Source organism: Microcaecilia unicolor, chromosome 9 (assembly GCF_901765095.1).
Source record: "Microcaecilia unicolor chromosome 9, aMicUni1.1, whole genome shotgun sequence".
Lineage (NCBI taxonomy): Eukaryota > Metazoa > Chordata > Amphibia > Gymnophiona > Siphonopidae > Microcaecilia > Microcaecilia unicolor.
In genome coordinates, this window is record NC_044039.1 from 109622566 (window position 1) to 109643792 (window position 21227).

General features: G+C 43.0%; 1 protein-coding gene across 2 annotated transcripts in view; it reads right to left on the reverse strand.

The window, feature by feature from the left end:
• PSMA6 (proteasome subunit alpha 6) overlaps nucleotides 1-17111 on the reverse strand; it is a 37734-nt gene extending 20623 nt beyond the window's left edge. The window contains exon 1 of one of the 2 annotated variants that reach the window (XM_030213738.1): nucleotides 16936-17111. In XM_030213738.1, the coding sequence (XP_030069598.1) occupies nucleotides 16936-17011 (76 nt within the window). In that variant the 5' untranslated portion in view covers nucleotides 17012-17111. The remainder of the gene's footprint in view (nucleotides 1-16935) is intronic. The other variant, XM_030213739.1, reaches the window with a different exon arrangement.
• Between the last annotated feature and the right edge of the window lie 4116 nt (nucleotides 17112-21227).

Consider the following 21227-nt stretch of genomic DNA (forward strand, 5'->3'; position numbering starts at 1 on the left):
GCCCTCCCTCCCTCCCTCTGAGTTCGGGATCGCCCTTCCCCCGGCCCTGTCACTTCTCCCCTTACTCACGCGATCTTCCCTGTGGTCTAGTGACGTCGGGGCAGGAAAGAGCCCCCTCTTTCCTGCCCAGCGCGCTGCTCTCCATCCTCCTGTATGCAGCCTGACGGCGAGATTCAAAATGGCCGCCGAGAATTGAAGTCTCGGCGGCCATTTTGAATCTCGCCAAAACCGTCAGGCAGCAATGCATACAGGAGGATGGACAGCAGCACGCTGGGCAGGAAAGAGGGGGCTCTTTCCTGCCCCAACGTCACTAGACCACCAGGGAGGTGGTGACAGGGAGGGGGGAGGAGGTAACCCTGAGGGCGATCCCGAACTTGGAGGGAGGGATTCGGACAAGACTCACCGGAGCACCTAGGTTTTAGAGGAGGGAAAAAGCAATTTTTTTTTCCTATTTCCCTCCTCTAAAACCTAGATGCGTCTTATGGTCCGGTGCGTCTTATAGTCCGAAAAATACGGTAACTGCTAAAGCAGCCAATAAGATGGTGCAGTTATCCAGAGGTGTAGCTGTGTTCCACGTTAGCAGCCTCCCACTAACATGCAGTACAGAGCTTTGCCCACATTACTGACATGCCTTCCGTTAAAGTGTCTTAGATGTTGTGCAGTTCACCTGCAATAACTGCTAAACCTAAATGCAGATCAGTAAACAGCCCGTCTGAAACATTTCAATATTACACCTACTAGAACACCTCCATGTGGTTTTGCCCTGGACACAATATTTCAACATAGCTGAGGGCATTCTACAGATTAGAAATAAATGAGAAAGGAATTTCCATAGGCTGCATCCAGATTTAAGAAATGTTAACAGTGAACTTTCACCTTCCTTTCCAAATGACCTCATTTCTCTCTCTGAACAGAACTAAAAAAAAAAAAAAAGAGCTAAAGGTACCTAGAATTAGAGCTGAACCAAATAGTAACGTAGTAGATGACGGCAGAGAAAGACCTGCTGCACGGTCCATCCAGTCTGCCCAACAAGATAAACTCATATGTGCTACTTTATGTGTATATCTGAATTTGATTTGTATCTGCCATTTTCAGGGCACAGACCGTAGAAGTCTGCCCAGCACTAGCCCCCGCCTCCCACCACCGGCTCTGCCACCCAATCTCCGCTAAGCTTCTCAGGATCCATTCCTTCTGAACAGGATTCCTTTATGTTTATCCCACGCATTTTTGAATTCCGTTACCGTTTTCATCTCCACCACCTCCCGCGGGAGGGCATTCCAAGTAACCACCACTCTCTCCGTGAAAAAATACTTCCTAACATTTTTCTTGAGTCTGCCCCCCTTCAATCTCATGTCACGTCCTCTAGTTCTACCGCCTTCCCATCTACAGAAAAGGTTTGTTTGCGAATTAATATCTTTCAAATATTTGAAAATCTGTATCATATCAACCCTGTTTCTCCTTTCCTCCAGGGTATACATGTTCAGGTCAGCAAGTCTCTCCTCATATGTCATGTAACGCAAATCCCATACCATTTTTGTAGCTTTTCTTTGCACTGCTTCAATTCTTTTTACATCCTTAGCAAGATACGGCCTCCAAAACTGAACACAATACTCCAGGTGGGGCCTCACCAATGACTTATACAGGGGCATCAACACCTCCTTTCTTCTGCTGGTCACACCTCTCTCTATACAGCCTAGCAACCTTCTAGCTACGGCCACCGCCTTGTCACACTGTTTCGTCGCCTTCAGATCCTCAGATACTATCACCCCAAGATCCCTCTCCCCGTCTGTACATATCAGGCTCTCACCACCTAACACATACGTCTCCCGTGGATTTCTACTCCCTAAGTGCATCACTTTGCATTTCTTCGCATTGAATTTTAATTGCCAAACATTAGACCATTCTTCTAGCTTCTGCAAATCCTTTTTCATGTTTTCCATTCCCTCCCGGGTGTCCACTCTGTTACAAATCTTAGTATCATCCGCAAAAAGGTAAACTTTACCTTCTAACCCTTCAGCAATGTCACTCGCAAATATATTGAACAGGATCGGCCCCAGCACCGATCCCCGAGGCACTCCACTGCTCACCTTTCCCTCATCCGAACGAATGCCATTAACCACCACCCTCTGGCGTCTGTCTGTCAACCAGTTCTAATCCAGTTCACCACGTTGGGTCCTATCTTCAGCCTGTCAAGTTTATTCAAGAGCCTCCTGTGGGGAACCGTGTCAAGTATATTTTACTATTTGGCAGAATATGAATAATGGGCATTGAGTTTTAACATAATAATAAAAGGACCAATGTGAAAGATTGAGTGTTTATTTCAGTAGGATCTAGCACAGTAGAGCCCCGGATTATTCATATTCAAATTTAAATCACTATTCGGCTGAATACGAATAAATGTATTAGGGGCCGAATTGAATCAAATATGAATATTTGGTACAGCCCAACCTAGAATGATAAAAAAGCAGTTCATTACACATTTAAGGAAATTAGAGGTCCTTTTACTAAACCACGTTAAGCACCAATGCCCACTCAATGTGGGGAAAAAAGGCTTACTGCAAAATGCTAAAGCGATTTGTGGTGATTTGCCTGTCAGCTCGTGCATATTGTGCATGATTTTTTTTGTAATCTTTTTAGGAAGCATTATCCAACTAGAGCATTTGCATTAGCGCGCACCATCTGAATAACGCGGAGTTAATACAGGAGCACCTAGCACCTCCTAAATAGGAGGCAGTAAGAGCTTGCATGTTAACTTTTTAGGTAACGTGTGCTAATGCGAACGTTAGCACATGACCTGAAAAACAATAATTGAAAAATGCCTTAAATACTGCCATGTTAGAAATCGGTTAGCGTGTGGAAAAGTCCCTTGTTAAAATGCACTAAGCCCATTTCCTAACGCAGTTTAATAAAAGGACCTCTTAATGAATAAGTGATCCATTACATTACTCTAGATGAGATCAGTTACCTACACCTTTTCGGATTACATGGGTAATTTTGAAACAAAGTCACCCTTACTCTCTATCTTATCTGTCTATTGGGCTCATTTTCGAAAGAGAAAGGCGCCCCATCTTTCGACACAAATCGGGAGATGGGCATCTTTCTCCCAGGGTCGCCCAAATCGGCATAATCGAAAGCCGATTTTGGGCACCTTCAACTGCTTTCTGTCGAGGAGACGACCAAAGTTCCTGGGGGCATGTTGGAAGCATAGCGAAGGCAGGACTGGTGTCGCGTCTCTCGCGCTTGCCGCGCTCTCGAGGACCTTGGCATACTTTCAGGCTTCTTCCCCGGGAGCACGGGGTTTGTGAGTCCATAGGCCACTACCGTGGAGCGGCAGTGGCAGGCAAGATCACCTTCCAGGTAGAGATGAAACAAGACTGGACCGGAGCCCCGGACTGGAGCTCTACACCGGAACACTCGGAACTGGAACGCACCAGACGGGTGCGCACTGGAGTGGGGCCCGCTGGACTGGACACACTGGAGTGGCCCCACTGGACTGGAACATACAGGAGTGAAACCCGCTGGACTGGAACACCCTGGACCTAGGCTTCACCTACACTTGACCGCCTTTCCCCGAGGGTTGAGCCCTCAGGTTCTGGCAGCCGGTAGGGCTTACAGGAAAACCCGGAACTGGAACTTGCAAGCAGGAACAGCAGGAGTGAAGATCCAGGAGTGCCCCCTGGCACCTAGGCGAAGGCAAGGCAGACAGGCAGGGACTGTCCGGGTTCTGGCAGTCGGCAGGTTTCAACACAATGACTAGTAAACTGTACCCTGGCTAATAGGAACGCTATACCCAGGCAAACCAGTCATACACAAAGCAAACTCAGGAGACTTGTAAAGGCTATACACCAGCTAACAACTAAGCTGTGCCCAAGCTAACAAGTCATGCACTGGAAACAAACACAGAACACTAGCAAAGCTTTACACAGGCTACAAGCCACACGGTGCCTAAGCTGGCTAGTCAAGTATTAGGAACAAACACAGGGAACTAGCAGAGCTATGGACAGGCTAATAAGCCAGACGGTGCCTAAGCTGGCTAGTCTACACTAGGAACAAACACAGAGAACTAGCAGAGCTATGCACAGGCTAATAAGCCAGACGGTGCCTAAGCTGGCTAGTCTACACTAGGAACAAACACAGAGAACTAGCAGAGCTATGCACAGGCTACAAGCCAGACGGTGCCTAAGATGGCTAGTCTACACCAGGAGCAAACACAGAGAACTAGCAGAGCTAAGCACAGGCTACAAGCCAGACGGTGCCTAAGCTGGCTAGTCTACACCAGGAGCAAACACAGAGAACTAGCAGAGCTAAGCACAGGCTACAAGCCAGACGGTGCCTAAGCTGGCTAGTCTACACCAGGAACAAACACAGAGAACTAGCAAAGCTATACACAGGCTACAAGCCAGACTGTGCCTAAGCTAACTAGTCTAAACAAACACAGAGCACTAGCAAAGCTATACACAGGCTACAAGCCAGACGGTGCCTAAGCTAGCTAGTCTAACATAGAAACTCACACAGAGCAAACACTCTATACACCAGGACCTTTAGATGAGATGCAAAGGCCAGGACTGTAGTCTCCAAGTGATTAATAAAGCCCTTCAACACCAGAGCCACAGCTGCAGCAATCACCTTGCAACCAAACAGAGGCTTGACACACAGAGCAGTCAGCCCATAGGAAGGAACAGCGGGAGCCATCTTGGATACTGGCAAAGAGGAGGAGGCGGCGGCAGCCATCTTGGAAGAGGCATAGCCCACACAGGTGAGGTTCAGTAGGGCCCGAACTGACCAGATGACCACTGGAGGGAATCGGGGATGACCTCCCTCAGTGGTCACTAACCCCCTTCCACCCTTAAAAAAAAAAAAAAACTGCCATCCTCAAATGTCATACCCAGCTCCCTGACAGCAGTATGCAGGTCCCTGGAGTAGTTTTAGTGGTAGCAGTGCACTTCAGGCAGGTGGACCCAGGCCCATCCTCCCCTATCTGTTACACTTGTGGTGGTAAATGTGAGCCCTTCAAAACCCACCAGAAACCACTGTACCCACATGTAGGTGCCCCTAGCCTAGTGGTTAGTGCAGTGGACTTTGATCCTGGGGAACTGAGTTCGATTCCCACTGCAGCTCCTTGTGACTTTGGGAAACTTACCCCTCCATTGCCCCTGGTACAAAATAAGTACCTGAATATATGTAAACCGCCTTGAATGTAGTTACAAAAACCTATTAAGTCCCATTTCCATTCCCTTTCACCCCTTAGGGCTATGGTACTGTTGTACAGTTGTGGGTAGTGGGTTTTGGGGGACTCGGCACACAAGGTAAGGGAGCTATGCACCTGGGAGCAATTTCTGAAGTCCACTGCAGTGCCCCCTAGGGTGCCCACTTGGTGTCCTGGCATGTCAGGGGGACCAGTGCACTACAAATGCTGGCTCCTCCCATGACCAAAGGGCTTGGATTTGGTCGTTTCTGAGATGGGCGTCCTCGGTTACAATTATCGCAGAAAACCGGGGACGACCATCTCTAAGGTCGACCTATATGTTGAGATTTGGGCGTCCCCAACTGTATTATCGAAACGAAAGATGGCCACCCATCTTGTTTCGATAATACGGGTTTCCCCACCCCTTCGCCAGGACGTCCTGCGAGGACATCCTCAGGAAAACGTGGGCGCCCTGTTCGATTATGCCCCTCTATATGTACCAACTCCACTTGTCTCCTTTGCTCTTAAGGCGTTTTAATGTTTGGGTTATGTTGACATTATAAGTAGCATACTATGCTATAATGGTTGTAACCCATCTAGAATGGTAGATAGCATGGGCTATAAATTCTTAATAAAATATTATTTGAATATTTTACTGTTGCAGTTATTCACTGCCTACGTCCAGGTTATACTTGCTGTACACCAACTTGGGCGAATTTCTTCAGAAAGGCAGTATATACATCCTAATAACTTAAAACAAGACTTTAAGACTGTGTGTGTTCACATGTGCATATTTAACCTCTCATTCTATAATCTTGTGCACACAATTTTAGACTTAGCATGCAAAATTGCGCATGCAGACTAAAGAATACCTAGTTACATGTGTAAGTTAACAAATTAGTTGGTAATTGGCACTAACCACCAATTGTTGATAGTAAGTTAATTGGCTCTAATTGGTACTAATTTGCACTTAGCCAGTATTCTATAACTGTGTGCGCAAACTGCAAAGGGGTTAGGGGCCTCCCAGCACTTACACACTAAGGTTAGAGAATACCAACAGTTATGTGTGTAACTAACATTTAGTCACAGATGTTTACACCAGCCACTGAGATGATGCCAGAAGTCACACCTAATTGTTGGCGCATAAATGCCGACTTAGTTGTGTAATTAAGTCCTGACATATCCTATTATGATAAAGATCACGGCCTACAGAGTCTGCCTTTTTGATTTGGTAGGTTGTGAAATCTGTTCTAAGAAGGGACTTTACAGCATACAGTAGCCGAAAAAAAAAAACAATTGGCAGCTTCTATTTTACCTTTGGATGAGACCGTATGCAAACTTAAATTAGTTCACCAATCTTTTCCAACAGAGCAATCTGAATAATTTCCATAGGGCACAATTGGCATTGAATGACTTGATACATGAAAACAAAAATTAGGAATTGTTTTATTATAAGTTTAGATTCGGGAACAAGCATAATAAAATGTTAATCAATATGACTAAATCCGTTCTAGCACCGAGGAATAAGGATGGGAAGTTACTTACTCAACAGGGGGAGATTGAGAGAGCATTTTTAGGTTTTTATGAGACTCTCTACAGCTCAGAATTCCAATGAACTGATGGAACATTTAGATGCTTATTTGTCAAGTGTCAGACTGCCCGGTTTATCTGATTGAAGAGGTTAAAAAGTTAAATGAACCTATTTCTGGGCCGGAAATACAAAATCTATATGATAATTAAAATTGCTTAAGTCAACAGGATTAGATGACTACAGCGGAGAATTAAATAAAAAAAAGAAGTCTTATGATCTCGCTTTAGTCAGTCATTTATAACCCACATTATACAATAATCAAGTTGTTTCAATGTGGCTTACAGCAAGAAAGCAGATACAAATATATTAGAAGAGCAGATATGTGTCAAAACAGCTTAAGAGTTCAGAATCTATAATGAGAATAGATGATAACCTTTAGCTGTGAGAATGAGTCAATATGGATTTGAAGTAGAAGCGCAGATACATGTCAAAATTTAAGAATTCAGAATCTGTGTGAGAATAGATGACAACATTTAGCTGTGAGGAGTTTAGCAAGTTGTTCTTTTAGGATATGGGGAAGTTTTGTTGTGGTGTTAGAGGGGTGGATTTCCATTTGGGTTGGGAGTGTAGGCATGGTAGCATTTGACAGGTTTTGTGATAATCTGTCTTATTGTTTGTTTAGGTGGATTCTTTAGGTAAGTATTTCTTGAAGAAGGATTTAAGGTGTTTTTTGAAATCTGGCATAGTTGGTTATGCTTTTTTAGTCTTTTGGTAGCGAGTTCCAGAGTTGTGTGCCTAAGAAGATAAAGTCTGTGGCATGTGTGATTTGTATTTGATGCACTAGCACTATGGGGGGGGGGGGGGGGTGAAAAAATAGTTGCGAGATTTCAATATCGAGTTCCGTGTGGGGAGGTTGATTAGATCTGTCGTGTAGTCGGGTGACAGTCCATATGTTATTTTGTGAATTAGGGTACATAATTTGAAGACTATCCGTGCTTTAATTGGAAGCCATTGGAGTTCTTTCATCAGTGGGTGAGCTCTGACAAATGAGGGTTTGCCATAAATGAGTCTTGTGGCAGTGTTCTCAGTTCTTGCATCCTGCGTATACTCCATTGCAATTGTCCATGTGGATCAGTACCATGGACTAGACTAGCATAGCATGCAGAAGGTGGTTGTGGGAAAAGTTTTTTATCCATTTTAGTTTCCACATCATGTGGAACATGCATTTCGTGACTTTCGCTGTTTTTCGAAGTTCAGTTCATGATGCAGGATAATTCCTAGGAATTTTAGGTGATCCATTATTGGTAACTTCATTCCATCTAGATCTGATGATGACATGGTGTCCTTGCAGTGTGGTAATGCAAGAACCAGGCATTGGGTTTTGTCATAGGCGGTCGGTGGCCCAACTGTTTGGGGAGGCTAAAGGGGGCAGGGTTTACATCCATAATTGTATGACAACACACAGAAAAAAAAATAAATAAAAGTAAAATAGTCACAATTAATACCTTTAACAATTCAACATCAGATCCTCCAAAATATTATAAAACCATGTCTGATGTTACGACAAACAAACTAAAATTAATTTGAAGTGTTGATGTCACCTTAGTATGGCCAACACACAATCTCTCCACTGCAAAATACTATACACAAACTTGTGCAAAAACACACTCAGAACCTTACCAAACCATAACAGCACTAATTCCAAGGACAGGACGAGCTACAATCTTATGCGTGGAAAGGCAGCACTGTAATTACACCAGGCTCTAAAACACCAATACAGTACCTAGTGAAAAAAACAAAACCAAAAGGGCTGCAAATAGTACACGCTAGCAGAATACTGCACCTTGATCACACATGAAAAACACATGACAACAGATATGACAAAAGGAACTAGAAATCAAAAGATATGAAGGCAAAATATTGAACTGGAAAGTTACCTCAAGAAATTAGAATCGGCATGCAATATTAGAAAAATTGAAACTTACATGCAAAATATCACAGATGCACATTTCCAAAAGCTGACATATTCCAATAAATTCTGAAGAAAATATGTTTTTCTACCTTTGTTGTCTGAGCATTTAGTTTTTCTATATTCGCTTTGGTCCCGGTGTCTTCTTTTTTTTATGGTGTCTCCTTTCCATTTGATATTTTTGCACTCACCATGTCCACCATCCTCCTGTGTCCGTATGCGTTCTACCATATGTGGCACCATGTCCCTATCCTTCCTCCAGTTGCAGCATCTGCCCTCAAAGCGTTCCGATCCAGTCCTTAAATTCAGCAGTTCCCCCTCCCCATTTACTTCCTCTGTCTTCCCTCCCCTCCATCCATGTCCAGATTTCTCCTCTCTTCCCTCCCCTCCATCCATGTTCCATGTGCATATCCTTCCCGTCTTCCCTCCCCTCCATCCATCCCTGCCCAGCAACTCTCCCCCCCATTCATCCATCCATGTTCAGCAATTCTCCTCCCTCCCCTCCATCCATATCTAGCAAATCTCATCTCTTCCCTGGCCCCTCCATCCTTACATATCTAGCAATTCTCCTCTCTCCCCTGCCCTCCCATCCATGTCCAGCAATTGTCCTCTGCCCCTGTCCTCCCCTCCATGCCCAGTGATTTCTCCTCTCTCCCCTCACCCCCACATCCATGTCTGGCCATTCTCCTCTGCCCTCCCCTCACCCCCACCCATCCACGCCCAACGATTCTCCTTTGCCCCTGCCCTGTGCTCCCCTCCCATCCATGTCCGGTGACTTGCCCCAGCCTCCCCTTTCAGCCCCCCAGTTCGAGATGTAACCCAGTCCCACCTGCCTGTCCTCAGCTCCCCGACAGCCCACATTCCGTTCTTGCCGCAGCCGCCCTGCATTTAAAACCTGTTATTTTAAAGTCGCAGCGGCTGCTCGCCTTCAGCCTTTCCCTTCCCACTCAATGTCCCGCCCTCGCGGAAACAGGAAATAACTCATCAGAGGAAGGCGGGACACTGAACGGGAAGGGAAAGACTGGACTCGAGCTGCTGCTGCGACTTAAAATAACAGCTTTAAACGCAGGGCGGCTGTGTCGGGAACGGAATGGAAGGTATGTCGGGGAGTTGAGGGCGGGCGATACAATTTGGAGGAGAAAGCAGGTGGGGAAGGTCACAGCTGGGCTCATATTAACTATTAAGGCATGAGTGTAGAAACCGTGAGCTATTTTAGGGCAAGGACTAGGTGGGTTATGGCTGAAGGATGGGTATACACTGCACATTGAAGTTAGCGCACAGTACATACCATGCGCTAACTGCAAATAATCTGTGTGGTAAAGAGCTTTTCTGTGCATTAACTGCAACATGCATGGCACCTCCCTCCCCCTCCACACACAGTTACCCCATAGCCCTTTTCTCGTTAAAGCATGGTAAGTGCAAAAACTTACTGCACTTTAGCAAAAGAGCCCCTAAGTAGAATAGGCCAGGCCTTGACAAATTTCCTTTGAATCTAGGAGGCAGCAGCTGATCTCCCAACCCTCAATGTCCTCAAAGTTGAAAGAGGAAGAGATCCTCCTTTGAAGTCTGCCACATCTTCTATTGGATCTAATTTACCAAGGCTAGTTTTCTATTCTGTCTAAAAGAAAAGAAAGTAAATTAGACCCAAGTGTTGGCAGAAGTGCACAGCAGTAGCCCCTCCCCCCATACCTTGTCCTTCTCAGTCTTCCTCTTGTCTTCTCTGAAAGACTAAAACCATCCTCTACCAGCCACCAATCAACCATCACTCCAACTAGCTGGCCACCCTCTAGCTATTCTTTCCAGCTAGCCCTACTGAAGCTGCTCCAGACTCCATCTAGCTACCCCTTTTTTTCTTCTAAGGATGTGGCTACTGTAACAGGGCCTCTATTGTTGTAAGTATTATATGGCTCTCAACGAGTTTGAGCAGTATAGAAAATGAACTCACATGCTGGCTTAAGTCTCACAGAGTTTCTGCACCATGCTGCTCAAATTCACTGCAAGATGAGCAGCAGATGGAAGCAAGTTCCTCTTTTGGAAACAGGATGAAAAAGTCAGGGGGATAAAATATCAGGCCTCCCAGGATTTAATAGGCCTTGGGCTACAGACACAGATATTATGGTTTATAAACAATGACAATCTGACTTGTCTTGGGCCCAGGAACATAGCATATTATCCATGGAAATAAAGAATTCAATAACAATTAGTGAAATAAAAGGGTATCCTACAATATTTTGAGCAGCAGTTCCTCAATGTGGTCCTGGAAAGCCACAAACCAGTTTTTCCACAATGAATGTGTGAGAGATCTAACTGAATGCAATGCTTGAATTTATGCAGATATACCTCATGTACATCCATTGTAAAAATTGAGAAAAATGATAGGGTTCCAGACCTCAAGAACCAGATTTGAGAATCCCTGCTTTAGAAAAGTATCAAACAAGAAGTATAAGGGTACACAACTACAATTATATTGACAATCAAGGGCAATAATTCTAATCCCTATGTAGTAAGTGCCTGTTTCTGGATTTCTGCACTTCATACACTGGATTATTGACCTTTTGGAGCAGAGTCTGAACTATCAACCAAGAATAATTCCTTTCTGGCCAAGATGACACCCAACCCTAGCTAGGGACACAATTACATTATGGCCATTGCCAAAGCAGATTAAGCCTCCTCTTTAAAAATAAATGATTTTGTACTTTACAGTAAATCAAACATGAGTGACTATGTGTAACAAAAGAAAAACAAAGTGAGGTAGCAGTGCAAGTTCACTTCAATACACAGAAATAAAGGTCAACAAACTGGTACCTATTAAATATACTAAATTCATTTATGATTAGCTTTTAGGCACTTCATTGAGATGTTGTTGCTGGAATACAAAAGAAAAACACAGGTCTATCTATATACGTGGGCATCACCATCAGAGCTCAGTCAACAATGTTCCGATGAAGGAAGCATGCTTTCAAAAGCTTTTCACAAATGGATAAAGCCAATCTCATTCTATTACTTGATTTGCTGACCTTCAATACTCTGTCTGTAAACATTACATCCAGTATCAGCTGTAGCACAAACACTATGCTTCCTTTCCGCTTCCCCCTTCTAGCTCCTCTCTTTCTCCCAAGCTCAATCCCTAACTCTCTTCCATTCTGCATCACCGTATCATCTACCACATGAAACCAATTTCTAATCCACTCTACTACGTTGGCACCTACCCCCTGGCTGCTCAATTTATTTATGAACTTTCAATGCAGGATGGTATCAAAATTTGATTTGCAAACATCCAAATAAACTATAGCCCGTGATGTGCACCATCTGATTTGCTAGTCAATTAGATTTAACTGACATGATCTGTATCTGGTAGAACCATACTGCGCTGAATCTTTCACTATGCTTTTCTTTCAGTAGCATCTCTTATTTATACCCCATTACATGACTATGAAGAACTTTTCATATAATGAGAATATCAAGAAACAGGCAAGACTCGGGTGGAAGAGTGTGCTGGGTAAACAAATATACATGGTAGAAATCCACTTTTCTGCAGAATTCACCCTCAAACTGGCAAGAGGTAGGACCAGGACTCCGGCAATGAATTCCAGAGTTTAATTACACGATGGGTGAAGAAAATTTTTCTCCTATTTGTTTTAAATTTACTACACTGTAGTTTCATCGCATGCCCCCTAGTCCTAGTTCACCTGTTCCACTCCACTCATTATTTTATATACCTCTATCATGTCTCCCCTCAGCCGTCTCTTCTCCAAGCTGAAAAGCCCTAGCCTCCTTAGTCTTTCTTCCCTGTGAAGAAAAGCGGGGAAGTCGTCCCATCCCCGCTATCATTTTTGTCGCCCTTCGCTGCAACGTTTCCAGTTTTACTATATCTTTCTTGAGATGCGGCGACCAGAATTGAACACAATACTCAAGGTGTGGTCGCACCATGGAGCGATACAACTGCACTATAACATCCTCACACCTGTTCTCCATACTGAGCAGAAGGTTTAGTGTATTATCAACGACGACACCAAGATCCCTTTCTTGGTTTGTAACTCCTAATGTGGAACCTTGCATGACGTAGCTATAATTCAGGTTCTTTTTTTCCTACATGCATCACCTTGCACTTGCTAACATTAAACGTCATCTGCCATTTAGCCGCCCAGTCTCCCAGTCTCGTAAGGTCCTTCTGTAATTTTTCACAATCCTCTCGCGAGTTAACGACTTTGAATAACTTTGTGTCATCAGCAAATTTAATTATCTTGCTGGTTACTCCCATCTCTAAATCATTTATAAACATATTAAAAAGCAGCGGTCCTAGCACAGACCCCTGAGGAACCCCACTAACTACCCTTCTCCATTGTGAATACTGCCCATTTAACCCCACTCTCTGTTTCCTATCCTTCAACCAGTTTTTAATCCACAATAGGACATTTCCTCCTATCCCATAACCCTCCAATTTCCTCTGTAGCCTTTCATGAGGTACCTTATCAAACGCCTTTTGAAAATCCAGATACACAATATCAACCGGCTCCCCTTTGTCCACATGTTTGTTTACTCCTTCAAAGAATTGAAGTAAATTGGTCAGGCAAGATTTCCCCACACTAAAGCCGTGCTGACTTGGTCTCAGTAATCCATGTCCTTGGATGTGCTCTGTAATTTTGTTTTTAATAATAGCCTCTACCATTTTCCCCAGCACCAACGTCAGACTCACCGGTCTATAATTTCCCGGATCTCCCCTGGAACCTTTTTTAAAAATCGGCATTACATTGGCCACCCTCCAATCTTCCGGTACCTTTCTTCCTGAGGGAAATATTCCACAGTCTGGTACAATCAATGGTGCTAAGTCACCTAGTCTCTGCAATGCAATCTATGCCGGATGCAAAGAACAAATCATTAAGAAACTCCAAACTGCCCAAAACACGGCAGCCAGACTCGTATTTGGAAAAACGAGATACAAAAGCGCCAAACCCTTACGAGAAAAACTGCATTGGCTCCCAATCAAAGAACGAATTGCGTTCAAAATCTGCACCCTGGTTCATAAAATTATTCACGGCGAGGCCCCAGACTACATGGCAGACCTAATAGACTTACCAACCAGAAACACAAAAAGGTCAGCATACACATACCTAAATCTCCACTACCTAAGCTGCAAAGGACTAAAATATAAATCAACGTATGCATCCTGCAACTCCTACATAAGCACGCAACTATGGAATGAACTACCAATCATTATTTTTTTTTTGTTACATTTGTACCCCGCACTTTCCCCACTCATGGCAGGCTCAATGCGGCTTACATGGGGCAATGGAGGGTTAAATGACTTGCCCAGATTCACAAGGAGCTGCCTGTGCCTGAAGTGGGAATCGAACTCAGTTCCTCAAGACCAAAGTCCACCACCCTAACCACTAGGCCACTCCTCCACTCCAATCATCATGAAAACAATGCACAACCTAACAAACTTCTGGAAATCATTAAAAAACAATTTGTTCAAAACTTATGCTATGGGAGGCACATGGTGCCCGTCACACAGCGAAAAGACGACAACTTTTTATTAGAGTCTGGGGAGCCTATTTAGGGGAAGTCTCGTCTACAGCGCGTAGTCAGGTATTGAATGATTTAGGATGAATGTGGGGTGAATGGTTTGGGGAAGGGAAGGAACACTTTAGGGGAAGGATAAGGGGTTGGGAGCAAGACATGATATGGTATTGAGGAGCAGTGATTGGGGGGGGGGGGGGGGGGAGAGGGTGGGGAGAGAGAGAAGGGACTTTGAGGTCACTTGTTGAACACGTGGATGTCTGGTCTGTTTGTTGCCAAGACAATTTCGACAACTCTGGAGAACTCTAAAATGGTTATAAATAGTTTCAATGCAATGGTTCAAATTAGACTGGAGGTCGAAAATAGGGGTTATAATTCCTATAAAGCACACTCTATTCTCCGGCAGCTGATGATTATTACTGGAGGGGAGGAGAGAGAGGAAGAAGGGAGGATCAATGCCTAAATGATAGAGAGAGGAATCTGACCATTGGGTTAGAAGTACAATATGTCAGTATGACAGTCAGTCGGGGGGGGGGGGGGGGGACTTGAGATGGAAGAGGCAAGAGAATGTTTACTATTGATTTTATATGTTATTGTTCTATACTTTGGTTCATGGCGCAAGGGGGAGGGATTGGGTTGAGAGGGAGGGGAGGGAGAGAGAGATGTTATATTAAAAAGTTTATGGAGATGGTCACAGATGTATCAGAGGTTTGATTATACATGACTTCCTGAGAAGCATTGTTTAGCCTCCTGCATTACTTGTATTGCAATGTGTAAATTCCATAATAAAAAACGTTTAAACATAAAAACAATTTGTTCAAAAAGGCATACCATAACGATCCAACCTAAACACCTGAACCCTGCAACACAATGAAACTTATACCAGAACTGGACAAAACTTAACTCTTTCTCCTTGACTACCTAATTTACTCTGCCACTTATGAACTTTAACGGAATACCACTCTGTATTTCTCATACCGGAATTGGTGATCGCCATCACAGTACTATGTAAGCCACATTGAGCCTGCAAATAGGTGGGAAAATGTAAGATACAAATGCAACAAATAAATAAATAGAGGTACAAGCAGCAAAAGTAGGGGTTAATGCCCCTGTAGATGTCATTGGTGAGGCCCCACTTGGAGTACAGTGTTCAGTTTTGGAGGCTGTATCTAGTTAAAGACATAAAAAAGAACTGAAGTCCAGCGAAAAATGACAAAAATGGTATGTGGTTTATGCCAAAAGACATAAGAGAAGAGACTTGATGTTGAACTCAATATAAATACCCAGAGGAAAGGAGGGATATGGGAGATATGACACAGACATTTAAGTATTTGGAAGGTAAATCTTTTCCAGAGATGGGGAATTGAGGTTGCAAGGGTGGTAGACTTACGAGTAACAGCAGAAAATACTTTTTCAGAGAGAGATTGATGAACGGATGGAATATTCTACTGTGGAGATGGTATGAACAGAACTATGAAGGAATTACAAAATGTCTGGGATAAAACACAAAGGATCCCTATATGGAAAGAGGATGGCATCAAACCACTCTGAAGTAATTAGACGGTAACTCTAGTAGTTGGTAAGGAAGGTCAGTGCTGGGCAGACCTCTATGGTCTGTGTCCTGATTATTATGGAAGCCAGATCTGGATGAGCTGGAGTGGACTTCAACATCAACATCAACTCTAGCAGTTGGAAAGTAAGGCCAGTGTCAGGCAGATTTCTGCAGTCTATGACCAGAAAATAGCAAGGACAAAGAACATGTATATTTTATATTGCTGGAGGGGGGGGGGGACAACTCAAGGTTAATAGTGAGCAAAATGTCAGTTTGCAACACTGTTGTCCAGCTCTAGCCGCCTTGTGGATGAATGCTGTGGGTCTTTATATGCCCTCATTCACTGTGTTACTATGTTTTGGGTTGTTTTTTTTTTTTTTTAATTATTAACATTTTCTCATATTACATTGAAGAAATAAACTTGGAATGTATATTTGTTGTTTTTTTTTTCAGATTCATCCATCCTATCACATAAATAAAATATACTAGGCAATCAAATATTACTATCTTGATTCTAATTGCACTTCCCCCTTCTGAAATGATTTGCCTGCACGTCTGTTAGTTGTGTAAATCACAGACAAGGCCTCTATCAGATCACAATACATTCTGTAGAAGTAGGCAGTACAGAATCACTTCTATATTGCTGTACCTCCCAGGGTCTTAAAACTTTCACTACTACAAACATGCCCAACTTAATTATGTCTTTGTATAGCTGCTACATTTTAAACTCCACCAAGCAGTAACTATTTCCTTCTATGTATCTGTACAGCACTATAGTAAAAACACAAGCTTTCACATACTGTATACTAAAACATTGAAGTTATTATACAAAGGTACTAACACACTGGACTGCAACAGATAGCTTCAGAACTAAACTTCCTAATGACTTTCACTTTCGCCAGGCCATCAGTGGGGGATCTCCTGGTGTTGAAGAACCGAAACCAAGCAAGTTTCAGAGAAGCAGACACCCCAACCACTATTTGGGGGGGTCTCTAGGATGTAGGTGCGGCCCCATCTTCACGCCTCATGTCAGCATAATTAATAAACAAAAGGCAACAGGCTGGGGCACTGTGGGGGGAAGGCCGCGCTCCGGGCACTAGCGTTACACAATGACAGGGCACTTCCTACTACCGGACCCGAAACAACTCTCGTCCCCTCCGGTTGCAGCTCACACTCACCTACTTGGTACAGCCGGCCCTCCGGAGAGAAGATGGTAATGTGTCGATCAAAGCCAGCACTCGAACCTCGCGACATTATATTCAACTGCAGGCAGACAAGAACTAAGCAAGCAAACTCACAGCATGCGGAAACGCGACCTCTCACCCCCAGCAAGCCGCTCGACTACTTCCGGGGCAAGTCATACGCCATCCGATGACGCAACACTAGAGGGACTGAAGAGTGAAGACGGCATGAGCCTATCTGGCCCATTATCTGAGCGCTTGAAAGCAGTGAGTGGAGTTTGCCGCCATATTGGTCAGTTCAAAACAATAGCAAACGTGTGAGGTTTATATTGTTTTATTAAACCTCCTAGGTTTTGTATTTTTTTCTGTTAGGAGGAGGATGGGGGAGTTTTCGAGGGGTCTGTGAAGGGTGGGGTGAGGGGTTGGATTATATTTAAAACATATTTGTCAGTGTTCCACAGCTTGCTTTGTTATTGCAATGCTGTGTTGTGGATTTCAGTGCTGCGCTATATGCCTTTATTTTTGCTTATGACAACAATAAAGATATTTCTATATAAAAACAATAGCAAACGGTTAATTGACAGCTTTTTAATTTATTTGAAAGCTTCCCCTATATCATGAAATAAAATTGAAAATCACTAATTGCACTACAAATTATTGTAGTTACTAGAAGCTGCAGTAATAAACTCTGTTTCTTCCCTCCCCCCCCCCCCCCCCCCATTATTAAGCTGCGCAGCAATGCTGACAGCCCATTCAAAGTGTTATTAAGATGGAATATATTAAAATTGGAAGTACAATTAAATTCTCCTTTCATGGGGTACCAGATGTGAATCACATCTTCACTACTACAAATCATTTCTATAGCGCTACCAGTCGTACGCAGTGCTTCACAAATGAACATGAAGAAAAGACAGTCCCTGCTCAAAAGAGCTTACAATCTAAATCAGGACAGACAGACAGGACCAATAAGTATAAGGGTAAGACAGACAGAAGGACACATAGGGAAAGGGACTATTGAAGATAGGAAGACGAGCAAATGACAAGTTAGGAGTCAAAAGCAGCATCAAACAGGTAGGCCTTTAGCAGGGATTTGAAGGCGGCCAGCGATGGAGCTAGTGGTAACGACTCAGGAAGCCCATTCCAGGCATAAGGTGCGGCAAGACAAAAGGAACGGAGTCTGGAGTTAGCGATGAAGGAGAAGGGTGCAATTAGGAGAGATTTTTTCATGGAGAGGTTTACATTTTAGATACACAAATTGATTTTTTCTGTTTTTGAGCATGTTTCAGGGACAAGAGGTTTTATATGTCACAATAATAAAAATAAATATTTGGTTTTCTGATATTTTGTTCTTGTGATGACTTATACTGTGCCAAAACTGAAAACTCTTATCTCTTCTTTCTGGATAACAGCATGCATTCATTGTAGTTGCAACACCTTTTACTTTAAAAGTATTATATTAGGCAATAACTTTTTTTCACTTTCACGTAAGTAAATTATTTATTTGTTGCATTTGTATCCCACATTTTCCCACGTATTTGCAGACTCAATGTGGCTTACAGTAATACATCATAGCAAGCGTCAATCAAGAGTAGATAATTGGTTACATAAAGAACAGGTGTAACATAATGGATATAATCAATTCAAAAAAACATATCAGAAAACAGATTATCAAGTAATTGGTGATGTGTTAAGAGTTCCTATTGTTGATCATTATGGTAAATCTTGTTAAAAAGAAAAGTTTTTAGTGATTTTAATGTGTTCTTCACTGTATTTTTACATAACTTGTTCAACATTGTATGTAAGACCATGAAGGAAAGCAAAGTTCAGCAAACTGCTTGACATGACAGTCTTCTGTCTGAGCCACCTAAAGAGGTACCAGTTTGACAGTAGAAGAAACAGATGCAGCAATTCTACACATTTTAATAGTGCTGTGAAATCCTCTTTAAAGTGCATACAATAAATAATGTAAGATGGGATTTCAGAGATGCCAAGTCTCACACATTAAGAGTGTGTCATACTAATTTGAAAGCTTTCTCACTCTTACATACTTTGAGCCCTATTTCTCACTCATCAGAGCTTCTCTGCCAGTGCACTGATCACTGCTTTCATGAAGCTGTCCAACCCGTAGGCAGAATTCTGAGTGCACACCTTCCTTCCTTCCTGCCTACTGCTTCCCCTTCCCTGTCCCTTTTCTTCAAGTACTACTACTACTTATTATTTCTATAGCGCTACTAGACGTACGCAGCGCTGTACACTTGAACATGAAGAGACAGTCCCTGCTCGACAGAGCTTACAATCTAATTAGGACAGACAAACAAGAGATAAGGGAATATTAAGGTGAGGATGATAAAATAAGGGTTCTGAACAAGTGAATAAGGGTTAGGAGTTAAAAGCAGCATCAAAAAGATGGGCTTTTAGCTTAGATTTGAAGACGGCTGTGAAACTGATATACATACTTTTAACTACTGGGTGGAGGACAATTTTCAGCTCAAACAAATTACCCAAATTTCTCCCCATTTTGTATTCTTTCAGAGGCTCCAAAGAAAAGCCAATATCATTTAATGCTGCCTTGATTCATTTGGAAAGGAATACTAAACTTAAATCATTCTAGATGTATATCTGTAGGGGTATTTTCCAGCTATCTCACCTTTGCTGGTCTGAAGCCTGTCCAAGCCTGAACCAACTAATATGGATTTTACAGCCTGTGGCCTGAATACATCAGAAAGCAGATTTCTCTACAAAGGAAAATTACTTTTTGGCACAGCTATGCTGTTGACTTATCAAGGACAGGTGTCTACATGCACTGGCCGTCCATCTAGTCTCCTGGGAGCATGCAGAGTGAACTTCTCAGGAACAGTTTCTCCGGTAATAACTGAACAGTGGAGGGGAGCTTGCTACAATCAGACTGATAAGTTATTCTAGCTGGACGCACACAAGCCCTCTTTGTCATGACCATGGGTTATCTGCTGGACAGAGATACACGGTTGGTGATTGGTCCCCACATCACTTGACCGCGAATGGGGCCAAGGATGGGAGAGGGAAGGAAAAGCAGATCATGAGAGGAGAAGAGCAGAAGAGATCAGAAGATGAGAGGAAGAAGAGAAGAAGATTTGCTTGGTGTATACATCTCTCTCAGAGGAGCTAGAGAGCCTGATTTTTGGTCTGACCACAAGTGAACTGAATTCCTTGTGCTGAGAGCTGTCAAGGTCAAGTTCAGCTGCAGCTCTGTAGCTTTCCCCAAAGACAGTGTAATCAGTGTACAGAGCAAATACCTTGGATTTTATTCCTGGACTGGGATAGACTCGCATATACTCTGCTGGAGTCTAAAAGGAGGAATCCGATTCATCACCGGAAGTCTGAAACCTACAGACCCAGGGTGTGAGAAGCAGAAATATTCCTTCCTATAGTTCAGGGGTTAGCTAGTCTGTGGTGATTACCTGTCACTGATTGGTGATAACAGGACTTGTAGTTTTCAGGTTTATTTTGCTGCAAGAGTGTAATTTCAGGATATATTATAGTTATAATTTCTCATAATCTCCTTAGGATACATTAGTGGTGTAATCATATATCTTTATATATCTATTGATAATCAGGATTTTTGTAGTACAAATCTATTTTTGTAACTTGCTTTGCATTTTGCCATATTATTATTTTTATATCTATAATAAATACATTTCCATTTTTGGCATTACTCCTTTCATTGGTGCAGCCTGAGGGTCAATTAGGCACTTTCATAGGCCTGAGCAAACAAGACTAGACATAGAAATACCTACATACATAGGGGTTCTCATCATGTTTCTGACTTTTCTGTCCTTTGTAAGGAATTGATTGCATTGTTTGCTGTCTCTGTTAGGGATTTTTGCTGCTTTGTTAATCTGTACATGGGTCATTAATGCCTTCCTGTTTGGTTCTGTGTCCCTCTTTGGCAGCATGCCTCTTCTTTTACTGTTGGCTGTGTTTCATGTACACTACAGCTGCTGTTGCTCCTTTGTTCTCTGAACTGGAACTTTCTGCTTTTGTTTCCATTTCTGCTATAGTGCTTGGTCGTCCTAAACATGAGGCTTATTTAGAGTCATTGCTTAAACTGTTTGCAAAATGTCCTCAAGTCTAAAACCCGTGTTTCTCTTGTATCCTTGGATGATTTGGTGTGTGGGTAAAATTAGATGCACAGGAATTATTGACTTTAGTACTTTGTATTAGTAATCATAGCTTACCTTCAGGTTCAGTTCCTGAGCCTTGGAAAATAGCAACTGTCTGTCTTATTCTTAAGACCACTTGCCAGGCTGTGC